At 41.9% G+C, this 14615-nt stretch overlaps 1 protein-coding gene across 1 annotated transcript; it reads left to right on the top strand.

Moving 5' to 3' along the window:
- Positions 1–3037: 3037 nt before the first annotated feature.
- On the top strand, positions 3038–12695 carry FETUB (fetuin B). Its single transcript, XM_009080606.1, has 7 exons — positions 3038–3259; positions 7535–7645; positions 9059–9146; positions 9646–9812; positions 10678–10791; positions 11709–11792; positions 12282–12695. The coding sequence occupies exons 1-7, from the start codon at positions 3038–3040 to the stop codon at positions 12693–12695; spliced, it is 1200 nt and encodes a 399-aa protein (XP_009078854.1).
- The last annotated feature ends 1920 nt before the right edge of the window (positions 12696–14615 follow it).

Raw genomic sequence — 14615 nt, 5'->3', positions numbered from 1 at the left:
TGCAGGCAGCAAAAATTGCAGAACACATGTCATTTGTGAACTGTTTCAAATAACCTGTCCTGTTCTCCTAGTTACAACCTTCCAATATTCAGTAAGCAACACAACTAACATTTGCTCGTGCTGATAGAGCAACAGGTCACGGTACAGAGAGATTCTGCTCCGGATAGAGCAACAGGTCACGGTACAGAGATTCTGCTCCACTGTGTCAATGGGGAAAGGAAAAGCTGTAGGCACTTCCACCAGCACTTTAAAAAAGGGAAATCAGCCCAGACTGTATAACCATAGTCTAATGTGATGGCAGCACACTGAGGACAAGCTTTCACCTTTCAAGCAAATGCTGAGTTTTGCAGGCAGCGTGTTGCAGGCAATTGCACCAGCCGCTGCCAGTCAGTTGCTGAGGGATCTTTTGCTTCTCTGTAAAACAGTGACTCCAGTATATTCTGCATGCAGCCATTCCTTCAAAAAGTCCTAGTACCAAGCAGTAGAAATGTCTTGATGTAGCAAGATAGGTGGCCCTCCCATCTCACTGCATGAGACAAGTACAGGATTTAATGAAACGATGACTATTATGATCTGCATTACTGTAACACCAGGTACATGAGACTTTTTAAAACTAGGAATTGCCTGAACTAAACCATACAAATTGTCTTGTATATAATGAAATAGGCACTAAGTTATGAAAAAGGCAGTGTTTTCTAGACTTAGAAAATTATCTGATGTCAGAAACAGTATGTTTATTAAAGGGATCCCTGCCCACAGGGATCTCTGAACTCCAGAAATGTTGCATTTTCTTGTTGCCTTTTCCAACCACTCAGAGCAAAGATATGTAGGAGAACATCTGCAGCCTCCACACTTCACAGATATTCTCCTACACCTGGTGTAACTACTCCATTGTTTCCTAAAAAAGGAAGAAGAAAAAAAAGGGGAATTTTTCTGTGCATTCCAGTTGGTAGCTGCACTTGATCTTCTTTCTGCTTAACACTTGCCGTCTTAAGGACACATTGTGCCCTCTTGCAGATCCATTTTCCATGACTGCTTTGAAGCAGTCACTTTGTCTCCCCCCAGTATAGCCCCATATTTATGCACCTGGGCCTTAGTAACAGATTCAGTATTTAATAATAGATTCTCTGGGCAAAGAGAGTTATGAAATGGTGATACATAAAATACAAATGCTTCCTCCCCTGAAATGCAGCATGAACAGTTTTACCAGGTCTTCATCTCTAGCTGACAATATTTTTCAGCTTTCAAACCCTGTTTTGTGTAAGCATATGTACTTCATGTGCTGCTTTGGCTGGACATGCTCAGATTTCCCAGCTGTGTCCGTGTTTTGAGGTCAGCTACTTCAACAGGGAATTTTTTTCCTTTCCAGTCAGAGGAAGAGTACAAAGAACAGAGTCAGGGACATAACAATTCCCCATTATAAGAAGCACTGACACAGCCAGTACTAACTGGCACCCATCTCCATAGAAATGCCACGCACTGTAAAGATAAAGAAAATGAGTTATTATCCTTTAGCCGCAGGGGAAGCATCCCCAGGCACAAGGAACAATGTGAGTGAGTCTGCATTGCTGCTTCTGCTGTTCCTGTACTATGGCTACAGCAGCATTTCTCAACATTCACCCCTTGTATCCCTTCCCTCCAGGATACAGTCCATACATTACCCCTCACACTGAGTTTGTAAAGCAACTGGCAACTGACACATGAGGAAGCTCATTCTAGCAGCCATGTACTCCTGTCCTCTATCTGAGTTTTGCACCTCTGCCACCAAAGTCTTCTTAGAAGAGTTTCAGCCCTAGTGCTGTTGCAGGTCTTCTGGCTGTATGCATAATCCTTCCCAGCTTTCTGTGGATATTCTCTGGGACAGGTCCTGCTGTGCCCCAGAGGAACATGCTTTGAACACTGATGGGCTGAGATTCTTTATAATGCCAGTAAAAACATGACAATATAGAAATTTTTACACCCTCCCCCCAAACTTTGCAGTGGTATTAGAGACAATTATGCCCTTCACTTGCACTTTTCCTTCCTCACTCAATAAAACCCTCAAACCTAAAGGTACTTCGTGTCCTTCAGCAGATACCTGTGATTGCAGAGTCTCATGACAGAAAATGAGGACCAGGGCAATGGTAACTCAACTTCTGGTATCCTTCAAGGTGAAATACTGCAGAATTGTGCCCTAGAAACCAGTGACATTCACTGGGATCCTCCCCAGATAATGGCAGTTTTCACTTCACTGGATCTTTAAGACAACAGCTACTTGTAAAGTTATTCCACTTTGTCTTCAGCATGGAGTTCCTGACAGGTTATTCACAAGGCACACAGCTGTCATTTCAAACTAAATTTTCTTCGAGCAGAATTTTCCATGACCCTTGAGGGGTCTCCATGCCTCCAGAGCTAAGGGGTAGCATTCATCTGTAAGTATCCAGCTAAGAAGAAATGCTCACGGAATGAATCCAAACTGAGCTTTCTATCACAACCAAACTGACTGCATGCAATAGAATCAATATATTTGTTTACAATTAGAAGTTAACAAATACAAAGTACAAAATCAGTCAATCTTGTGGCCTTTCTCCATTTCCTGTTCAAACTACTGAGACCTTTGTCATTGTCTTATTTGGGAGAAGAACTGGATCACTGACAGAACAGAGTTTGAGCCAGACCTGTCCCACATGTAGATTTACTCAAGCAAATCTAGTTTCTTAAAGAAGCAGCTTTCTGTATATATTCTTGTCCCTTGCCATGAGGTCAAAGTTGCATGATCTGCCCAGTGAAGTCTGAATTGGAGACGGAAAGCGAGAAAGTGGAAGTGCTCTCTGGTCTCAGAGGGAGAGACAACACTTCTGTAAAACCTTGTAATCATTGACTTAGTGTTTGTTGTTGCAGCTTTAGGTTTAAAGGTGATGGTCAGTATGTAATAAAAAGGGAACACAAGTTTATAAAGAGACACAGCTCCACTACAAAACTCTGCGATTTCACGCAGGTCTCAGCACCTCCATCCTGACTTTCCACTCTGATCTGCTGCACTGGCTCTCTGAGCAGGATGATTTGGCTTGTTTCGATGCTCTTTGGCATCCAGGTGCTTTGCTCCTGCACTGCTGTCTCTCCTCCCAGGGAAGTTGCTGCTGCACTGCTCTCCCCCCGCTGCGACGACCCTGCAGTAGAGCATGCTACAGACATGGCTCTTCGCCAGATCAATGCTGATAGGGAAGAGGGCTACATATTCAGTCTCTACCGAATTTTCAGCGCCCGAGAACAACCTCAGGTAAGTTACCTGCTTATTCTCTATCTGTTTCTTCCATGAAGTGCCCTGTGTCTATCACTGTGCCTTAACAATATCTATTTGAACTAAGAAATATTTCAAAAGGCCAATGTAAAGTTCCATTCACAGGACTCCAGAGGCCATGTCAACTTTATGCACAGATGACTAGAAACAGTTTCATCACCACTGTGGGCAATTAGAGAGCAAATCTCAGTCATGATTCTCTGCTGCCTGCCCCTGGAATAGCTCCAGGCATCAGTTCAAATTTGATATGAAACACCACTACTCTGATCTAATTTCTTTTTACACCTTCCTCCCTCTGCCTTGAGCAGTTGGAGTGCAAAGGTTATTAAGTCATCGTGTGTTTTGCACAAAAGATGTAAGCACTAACAGGTGTAAACACGTCCAGCTTGGGACCAGGGAATTCCTTTATAGACCTCTAAATGATGACTCATTCTCCAGAAGAAATCTGAAACCAGGTCAAGTGCAAAAAATACACTGGAAGTACCTATGGAATATCACTCACATTTCCTCAAGTATCTTATTTCTCTATGTGTGTTTAATTTATTACTCTTCTGTGTTTCAATCTACTGGCACTAGCTAGGGACAAGCTGAAATGAGTTCACAAGGCACGATGGAAGCATAATATCCACATTCCCTGCAATGCCTGCTCACTTCCCATAAGCTTACCTGAAAGGCTAGGAGTTCTGAACTCTAAAATAAAGTCAGGTTCATTGACAGATGTTTAAAGATCTGTGCTGGCAAGGGTATGACACTACCTCCTGCTGCTCTGACAAGGACATGGTTTCTGCAGACACTCTGTGGCCTGCAGCAATCTGAGATCTCACAGCTAAAGATGTCCACTCTGCTGTGCTTTGCACTATGTTCTGCACATTGCTTTGCTCAGGTGTCAGAATGTGCCCACTAAGCAACTGGATCAGGTCTCTTCAGAATTTTTCTACATGTGATGCCTCTGAGCTAGCCCAAGACCCACACCACCAGTCACAGAGTTAGGTACTTAGACTCTCCTGCTGGGGCTATTTCCCGCTGCTGACAATAAATAGAGTCCCCCTGTGACCACCCTAGAGTGCAGCATGGTGGGTGCAGATGTGCTGTAAACCACTTCAGTCATCTCCATGTTTCTCCCTTCACTTGTGCCAAGCATATCTCAGCACAGAAGAATTCTGGTCCTTGTTTGTGGTTTGGTCTGTCTCCCTAGAGACTTAACTTCTTTCTTTAGAGCAAGCATACTTTGTTCATTTAGGGGTCTAATTTACTGTTATCCTTCCTTATTTTTCACATCTAATATGTTTATCCTGTAAATAAGGTGTTTCATAACAAACTAGACATTTCCAGCCCCTTGTCCCATTTTTGCTGCTGCTGGGACTGAGGACATAAGGAGCAGTCAGGGGGGTTCATGGGCAGTAACAGCCTTATGCAACCTCCTATTCCTCTCAGAAAAATAAAGAAATTCTTTTCTTTTTTTTTTCTTTTTTTTTTTTTTAACACCAGTTAGTGGTCCTCCCGCTCACTTTCTTTACCAGTTCCGAGGATAAAAACATTTTCAAAGTTACTTCAAATCTGCCCTTAAGCAACTTGTAGTTCAGTTTTGCTCTAATTGAAACTAATGAGCCATCTGCTACTAACTTGTATGCAAGTAGGACAGAGCTTACTTTTATACAGGATACTCACAATTAACCTCACTGACAGGCACTTAACCAAAATTACAAAACGTGCCAAAATATCTCATTTCTTCCCCTTGCACCAGGTCATCCTGCCACAAAGGCACCACTGCACTGCTGCTGCATCTCTTCTGGCTCACAGGCTGCCCAGCACACTTTGCAGCCTGGCACCAGCAGCACTGAGGAAGGGATTTTTTGGCAATGCAGAAAAGTTTTTATTCAATACTAAGCAGATATCAAAAGGCCTTTGCATAATGGTCTTCTAATGAAAATTAAAATAAGGATGATTAAACCTTCAGTGATCTGCTGAGCTCTGAATAAGCCCCAAATTATCCTTTCCCCAGTGGAGGAGGATACATACAGAAGCAGGTAGACCAAAAGATGTGTAGATTTTATAATAACCTCATCTGCTTATTAGAGCTGATATTATACAAGAGAGCTACAGGCAATGAGAAATACAGTTTAGTCTGCCCTGCATGCATTTAGTGATTCCAAGATCACTAGCCTTTACAATCAGTATTCATGAGTCAGCTGAGAAAACCCATCTAACACCAAACACATTTGATTTTAAGAACATTTCTTTAATGAGATGTGTATGCTTTTCATCCAGAATACCTTAACAACCAACTTGAAAGCTCAAGTCACCTGTTCCAGCTATGGGACTCCTTAAAGATACACATTTTTCTTGGCTATCTCTTCTTCATGCAGGATAGTCTTAGTGATGTTTTCCTCTCATAGAAGATATATTGAAAGTTACAAGCTTGTACCAAATGCTGCATTACTCAAAACCACATTTTCAGCAAACAGCAATTACTCTTTGACAAGTCTTCCTTTCTGTTTACTGCTTTAAGCTATATTAGCTGTTACGTTAGGGGGACATATCATCACGGTATTTAGGCACCTTGTATGTAAACAGAAAATTATGATTAGCTCCTTCCACAAATGGATCTTTGCAGTCAGGTGTGGGGATACTGCAGTGCCACTGTACACAGCACTGCTGCACCTCAGTGCCACTCTTTGTCAAAGCAGCTTTTGATCTTTTCACAGCCTTCAAAATGACACTTATAATTAAACCTCAGGATTAGTGTAGGCAAACCCTGAGAGCTCAGAGCAAGGCATTACCAGATTATTTCATAGAACACTTAGTGAAAAAAGAGGATATGAAAATACAAAAACAAATCACAGAAAGCGTGAGAAATTGCACATGTAAGAATAGAATATAGAGACAAAGCTAACAAAACAATTTAATAATTCTTTATATTAATTTTGCTATTTTATATTTAAAGGGTTTGGTATTACAAGTATGTATGGTAGAGCTCACATCAAATTACTATTCCAGACTCTTTACGGAGTTCTCTGTATGGTGTGATCAGAACAGTTTGTATCACTTGATCTCCTCAGAACTCAAGCACAGATACCTCCTAGTGGTTCTCTAAGCAGTGTAAAACCAAAAATCCCAGCACTACTCCAGCCTTTAGATGCCCTATTGACTGTTCTTTTGTCACTGTTAAACAGAAATCAAATCTAAAGCCAAAACCATAAATACTGGCCCTGGATTTCTACAAGACTCTTGCTCCATTTAATGTTTTCTCCATAACCCTGTGAAATCAACCAGGGATGAATGAATTCTGCTCTCATTCAGTGTTGTTTTTTCTCCCTCTTCAGCAATGGCATAATCTCAGTTTAAACATGCAGCTAACACTCACATCTAAGTTCTTTAGGAGGTATAAATGACAGCTGCCCTCTTTCCAGCTTTCCACTAAAGATATAAATAAAACATGATCCTACTAAGCTGTATCTTTGATAAATATGCTGGAAAGGAGTGTACCCATATCTACAGTGGAAGCAGAATTAGGAACTGCACCATGCAGCATCTCATCTTTCTGCACCACATGGTGTAATCACTAGATGTCTGGAGCTGCACTCCTAGTCTTTCCTTGTCTCTCTTGCGTGGATAGATGTTTGCCCAAAAGTTGAGCCTGAACTGCTTTGTGCACCCTGTGCTGCAGTGAACTGAATTAAGATTTCTGGACTTAAGCACAGGCTCAGGACTCAAGCACTGGACCGAAACTTTAAGTGACTCAGAGATATCCATGTGGGTATGCCAAGACATTGCCTCTTTATGACAAGTGCAAAGCATCCATACTCAAAGAACACACTACCCTAAGAAAGAACATATTTCTGTTTCTAATGCCTACTATGATTGTTCCATGGTAGCAGGTTTTTATTAGTTGTGGTATTTATTGTCTCATTCTTATTGCAGGCAAAATAACCTGCCTTTCAAATCTGATAATAAAATGCAGTTGACAATGAAAACATCATCATGTTTAGTCCTTATTCTTGGGTTCTGGTTGGTGCCAGAATCAGAAGGATAAAACTGACTCTAGATGGTTGTTCTTTAATTCAATCTGGCTTGAGGCATGACCAAACCTGTCCTAGCAGGGCCTGAATCTCACCTCGTTTGCCATTTTTGTCCCACAGTTTTCAGGATATCTGTGTGTCCCACACCTGTGTGTATTCCATTTCTCCTTTTTATGTGTTCCTACTTTGTTTGATACAAAACAAAGGGATGTGACCCTTTCTTTTTTGTTTTCAGGAGACCACTGGTTCTGTCTTCTATCTCATCTTGGATGTAGTAGACACTGAATGCCCTGTACTCAGCAGAAAGCTGTGGAAGAACTGTGCTCACAGACCTGCTCATTTAGCTGTAAGGATTTTATTTTCTTATTTAATCTCCGATATGATCAGTTACTGAGGTACATCAGGTACATCAGATACTCAGGTACATGACAGCAAAATCCCTACACATGCATTTTTAGCAGGCAGAAGAGTTTAGAAGAAATCAAAATCCATTTTTAAGGTCTACAGTTTTACTCTCTACCTTCTAATCAGTTTATAGACTGCTAAGATTTATTTTTAAAAATTAAAATTAAAGGAAAGTTTTTTGACTGGAGCCAATAAGCAGCCAAAGGAAATAGCCATGCTAGGACACTATTTAGAATAATGGTTTGCTTTTTATAGCAACCTTGTAAGAGTTTATTTTAAAGACAGCCTGTCAGGAAGGGAATAAAAGAAACTCACTTTTACATAACATGTGATTTTTGGTTTAGTTTAATTCTACCTTTATTCTGACAACTTTGCAAAAATTGCACTGAAAAAGGACAGAAAGGAAAGCTCAGCAAGATAAGCTGCAAAGACAGAAAGTGGTCTGAGACTGTTGCTACAGGTGACCAGAATGATTCTGAACAAGTGAAAAAAACCCTTATAAAATGAAGAATGAAAAGAGAGAAGTTCAATGTGAAGGGAAAAAAAAAAAGAAGTTATGATTAAATTGTCCTGGACTGCTTCCAAGGTCAAACAGTTTCAACTTCTAAATGAAAAACTAGAAAACAAAAAAAAAGAATTCTACTCCTTTCTCGTTACAGCTTTTTTTAGCAGGAAAAGGGTGCAAAGCCTATGTGGTCGATACGGCTTCAGTGAAGCCAAGAAATATATGTCCAGAGGCCTTGAGCACATGTGTGGCAATATTTAAGAAGCTCTTAGAGAACATATTTTCATATTTCTTTAGCATTAAAGCACAATGGATATTAATAGGTCAGTATTTTTTCTGCCATAAAGTCAGAGTATTACTGTGTGCAATGATGACCTTGCTGTGCCACAAAACTGATTCAGGGTCCTTCCCACCACTCTCCCTATGGTCACAGGGAGAAGGGGGAAGACAGGTGACTGGATCCAGGCACTCTGAGCTGAATCTCTAGGTTTAAGCTCTCTGGGTTCTAGATACAGACCTAGCTCCCGGGGTGGGGCCCTGGCTGTGGACAGCACTCTGTGACACTTGGGCACTTCCCAGCTGCCAGAAGAGTGTCCATGTGTAGAACACCCTGCAGACAAGAACTGCAATTGTATAGCTCAGAATTACACCAGGGGAAGGTCTGGCCTTTTATGTCTAAAGGAGATGCTTATAAACATGCTTCGTTGCCATTTGAGTATTAACAAAACTTTTGTCTTGAAAATAATTTCATGACTGCAAGGAGAAAATGAGCCACTCACTGTCTGGGTAGCAGATAATCAGTGTAAAGGGTACAATATTAATTGTGTCTAAATGTTTATATTGTTTTAGGTTTATGGTCAATGCAAAGCAATTATCTACATTAATCAGGCAAGAAATATTGCTCATCTGAATACTTATGAGTGCACTTTACAACCAGGTATGTCTTTAACACACTCTTTGTAAGAGGAATGGAAAAATGCTTTTTGCCAAATAGCATTACTTTAAATTTTAATTGTAATTATGACCCCACAGTATCTCCATTAGCTTCAGCCGCCCTGATTTTCTCAAGTCAGTGATCATAAGGTCAGTGAGGTCCTGCAGCTCAAAACAGTACAGTAATAACTGTTTTAACCCTGGGGACACCCAGCAGAGCCTCTGAACCAAAAAGCGTTTTCATGGGTTTGTGAAAGGCAAGCAAAACCAGCAGACCCACTGTCAATGGGCTGAACTTTCTCTGCCTCCACTGTGACATTTTTATGGGTCTGCAAATACAAAACAATTCAAAATTGTTGGGTGACTCAAACCGCATATTGTTACTCCAGGGGAGTTGAGGACAACGGGGTTGGCAGCAGAGATGTTTCTACAGTGACCTACACTATCAACATGCTCTCATGGTTATGCCTTTGCTAATGACATTGTTTTGCTTTAATAAAAAGTTCCATCCAGATACATTTGGTCAGTATGTCCTGACTGTCCAGTGAACGGCAACGTAAGTGAGCCCGAATGTATCGAGTCTGCTCTTCTATGTCTTGCCAAGTTCAATGAAGAGAGTGAACAAACTAACTATTTCTCTCTCCTCAATGTCACAAGAGTTTCAATGCAGGTAAGCCAAATCCCATCTGACCTGTGTTTACCCTCAAGAAGTACAGATCCTCCTGTTCTATGATTTGTTGTTTTGAGTTTGTATCTGTATAGTGCAGAGAATACTTCTACGCAGAACCCCCCTGATCTTCTTGATCCAAGACTTTGATTCCATTATACTGCAAAGGGAAGGGCTTTATGCAAAACTCAAGACACAGATTTGCTTCCAAAGTTTAGGAAAGCTTCACTGTGAGCTCTTTATTCTGCCACCACCGTGAATTAGCGATTCCCTAATAATTCATTGAATGAATTTAAACATGGTTTAAAACTAATTTTAGACTAACAGAATTAATGATCCCATGGCTAAGTCCTGTTTGTTCACCACAGTAATACCCAATCTCTCTGAAAGTCATTATTTATAGATGATGAGGTGGTTTTCCTTCTGTCTCAAACTGTTAGATGTTACTACAATACTTTTTTCAATCACTTCCATTTTCCAACCTGAGGTACTTGCATTTCAGAAATAGTTAAGAGATCCAGATGTGTATATAAATAGCCATAAATAATCAACATGACATTGAAGAAGGTCTTTGGATATGTAGTTCTACATTGGTGCTAACTTGTGACAAAATCCAAACTCATTTCAGCTATAGCCAATCCATGAGTTACCGAGACTGTGCATATATAACAAGTAAAAAATGACCAGGCAATAAAGCAGCACTGGCAAAGAAAAATTCTCCTGTAACACAACTAACAGTAATGCCTCAAGTATAACCTGTTCCTTCCACACTTAGCAGAAATTTTACATCTACTTCAAGTTCAGTAGAATTGTTCCTTCTTCCTGACACATGGACAAGGTCTAACTGCCACTTGCCTCTCATTTACAGTGGGTCTTTGGTCCTGCATACTTTGTAGAGTTTTTGATTCAGGAGACCTCCTGCTCCAAGAAGGAAAAGGTTGCTGACGTCTCCAAGTGTGAGCCCCTTCCATCAGATGTAGCTGTAAGCACTTTTCTTTGTACCAACACCTGTTTTCCAGATACTATGATTCCTCAGTGAATACTTAGTATATCTCCTTGGATCTTTGCAAACAAGAACCAAAACCCACAGGCATCTTTTTATGGATTGTAGCTCTATATTGTCATGCAGCTCTACAGAGTGCTTTAGAATAAACATTTCAGTAAAAGTTCTGAATACTTACCTAGAAGTCCATTAACAAAGAAAACAGAAAAAAAAATCCCATCCAGAAAGAGGTGGGGTAGCCATCACCTTACAGCACTGACTGACTCTTAAGGATTTTTTCCAAGGAAACAGAGATAGACAATAAATCACAAACAACACAGAAGGAGTATATTCATACTACAATCAGGTCAGCTAAGGAAAACATTTAAGAATTAAGGAAAAAATTATAAGAGAAACTGGAAGACTAAATGGGCATGATGTCAAGAGATAACATTTCAAGCCCAATCTTAACCGAGATCCAAGCCATGATACCTACAGCACAGTACAAACACAGCTATTACAAACAACATTTTGCCATGGTTTCTTTCACTAGTGTGGTGTGAAATTGGTTTTGTGTGGAAAATGATATTATGTTCCATTCCACAACTTGCCTGCCTAGGGAATATTCTGCTGCAGCAGAACTTAAGCAAGCTGTTGTAGTTTGGCCTTAGGTGGGCAGCTTATTTTTGCTATTGTGTTACCAACTCTCCTTTGCAAACACAAAGCCTTTTTCAGAACACTGCCTGCCTTCGTAAGCTTGCCAATCCCAAAATAATAGTTTACCCAAGCTGTTTATCCCTACAAATACACTTAGAAGCTGTAACTATTCAGCCTTTTATAATCAGTTATTTTACAAGATAGGAGCTTAGTATTAGTGCTACAATGTGAAAAAAAATGGTTGTATTTTCTTCTTGCAGCAAATCGGTTTCTGCCATGGCTCTAAAGTAAGATCACACTTGGGAGAGTCGGTCAGCGTGTCCTGTGAAATCTTCAGCCAGCAGGTATTTCTTAATCTAGTCTTAGTATTGCAAGAGTAGTACTTCTCTACAAAACAAGGATTGAACTTTTGAAAGCCCAGCCAGCCATTTTTAAGTGTTCTTATTCACAAACACAAGTGCTTCAAGAACGTAATAAGGTCAGATCAGGAAGAAATCTCTCTTGTGATGAAACAGACTGTTGTTAGCTGGATAAAAAGCCAATAAGGTAAGTATAGAGACGATTGTACAGGATGTGATCAGAATGCTCTACAAAGAAATTGTAAATCACAAAGGAAATGCAAGGGACAATAACTGTGTAGCTCCCCAAGTTCCATGCACCCATCTCCCCTGGCACAAGAAATAGTTCCATCTGTCTATCCTTAGAGTTTCTGTTCTGCAGGTGGTCTTGGCAGACTGGAATTGCAGCAGATCCTTAGTGTGAAGGATCATCTTCATATCTTAAAGAATTTGGAATAGCTTCAATATAGGTAATACTCATTTCTTGTTATTTAGGATCCTGCCACCAAAGAGGGGAAACAGGAAGCTAATCAGACACCTGGAAAACCCAGCCAGGATCAAGAAGCTTCCGCTTCAGAAGACAGTTTCTCCTCACACCTAGGAAAAACAGTGGGCTCGATTAAAATGCTTCCCCCTTCAGATGAGGATATCACTTTCTTTAGCCTAAAAGAAAGTCAAGACAGAGAGCAGGATGGAAAGCCAGTTCCACCTGGGGCTGTAGGACCTACACCCAGTCATGTTAGAGAAAAGACTCAAGTGAAGAAACCAGACTTGACCAAACCAGTCACTGAACCAGTTTTTCTTCCTTTTCCTGAGGAAGTTTCTGCATCAGACTCATGCCCAGGAGAAGCAAAGAAGATGGATGGCATCCTCCATCCTTTAGTGATCAGAAAGCCTACTACAGCCTAGTCAGCATCCAGTTGCCCCAGCTGCCTGGAACAAAACAACAGCCACGATGGCAATGCAATCATTCAACTTATGTGACATCTTCAAATAAATAAATTGCTTATTGCAGTCTTCAGTTTTGGAGTTCTCAGTTTTAAGAAAGCACAAAAATAGATTAGAAAGGATTTTTTTCAACATTTTCCAACCAAAGTGTTTGGCTTTTAATTCTCAAATTCCTTACATCAGGAAGAGCATGAAGGAAAGTTAACTGCATAGGGTAAGAGAACTTGGAGGGCTGAGACAGCCCAAAGGCATCACGAAAAATTTTTCCTCAGTAACAAGTCTGTCAGTGCCCAGTGTGGGATGACTGGATTGCTACTCCCCAAGGGATGGTGAAATGGAGCTGAGTTCGACAGCCAGGCTGGCAGGGCAAGGACCTGTCCCATGGTGTCTGAGCAAGGCAAGCAGGGCAGACCCAGGGATGGACAGGTCTTAGGAAGAAGCTGGATTGCTGTGTAAGTTCTTGGACAACAAGGCAGGTCTGAAGCCAAGTCAGAAAGGTGAGTTAGCAAAGGCATGGTCAAGGTCTGGTCTGCTTATGGTCAGAATAGGCAGAGACAGCCCAGTGGTCTCCAAGCAAGGCCACAATGACAAGACAAGTGTGAAGCAGACAGGCTGCAGGGCTGAACTGGGTCTGCACCAACAGGGTCCGTGGCCAGGCACAGGCACAGCGGTGGTGCAGCCGGAGATGGAGCTCAGGCAGGGCCAAAGTGCTGCAGCCTCAGCCTAGAGCAGTGTTGGAATGAGCTGATCTTTAACCCCTTCAACCCAGGGACAGGGGCCAAAGGTCACAAGGACAAAGGTCACTGGGGTTTAAGGTCAGCAGGACTGGAGGCCAAAGGTCACAGGGGTTAAAGATCACCAGGGTCAGAAGGTCAAAGTTCACAAGGTAAAGGATTACTAGGGTTGGGGGCCACATGGGTTGGGGTCAAAGGTTATGGGGCACAAAGCCCAAGATTGATGGGGTCAAAGGTCACTGGAGTCACAGGTCAGAGTGAGATTTCACCAGGATCATGACCTTAGGCTCTGACTTCTGTGACCTCTGACCCTGTGACTTTTTGGCCCCGATCTATGACTACATGTGCCCTTTGCCCTCTGACCTTTGCCCCTTGCCCTCTGACCCCTTGCCCCCTGACCCCTTGCCCCCAGGCCCAGGAGGCAAGTTGGGATGACAATGGTCAGGGCCACCAGACCTGGGAGGTGAGTCAGCATGTGACTCACCCTCGGCAGTAACACCCTTTGGTACCCACAGAGGGTCAGTGTCCTTCCCCTACTGGGGGTCAGTCAGACCCTTCTAGGCACAACCTTAAGACAGGTCTGGGTCACACCATAAAGACCCTACAAGAGCTTTGGACCACACCAGTCACTCCTCAACACTCAAGGGGTTGTGTTCATGATGCCAAATCAATGTTACAACCAGTGAGAGATGTCTCTGCCCAAATAAATGTGCAAACGAGACCATGTACTGAAGCCAATGTGCATTTTATTTAACAATAAATGTGGAGTAGAGAGACAGAAAGAGTTAGAAAAGAAGAGAGAGGGGGAATAGAGAGAGATAGAGGGGGAGAGAGAGTGAGAAAGCAGAAGATGGCAGAAGATGGTCACCACCCCTGGATCCAGCAGAGTCCCATTGGTTCTTCTTCACCCTAGGCTTCTTGATGGTGAGGGTCCTGGGTCATTCTGCTGGTAGAGGGGTCCCAGGTTGTTCTTCTGTGGGTACCACCTTTATACTGTTTCAATTCCAGGTATCTATGGAGGCATATTCCTAATTCACATGCGAAGCGAGCGTGAGTGTGCCTTCATCTGCATTCCTCCTCCAAGATTTCGGTGGTCTGACCCATAACTTGGAGTGATCTTTGACCGATGACATGCCTATGAGCAGTT

Source organism: Acanthisitta chloris, unplaced genomic scaffold (genome assembly GCF_000695815.1).
Source record: "Acanthisitta chloris isolate BGI_N310 unplaced genomic scaffold, ASM69581v1 scaffold1438, whole genome shotgun sequence".
NCBI lineage: Eukaryota > Metazoa > Chordata > Aves > Passeriformes > Acanthisittidae > Acanthisitta > Acanthisitta chloris.
The sequence above is the reverse complement of the archived record's forward strand: the minus strand, read 5'-3'. Positions and strand labels throughout refer to the sequence as shown.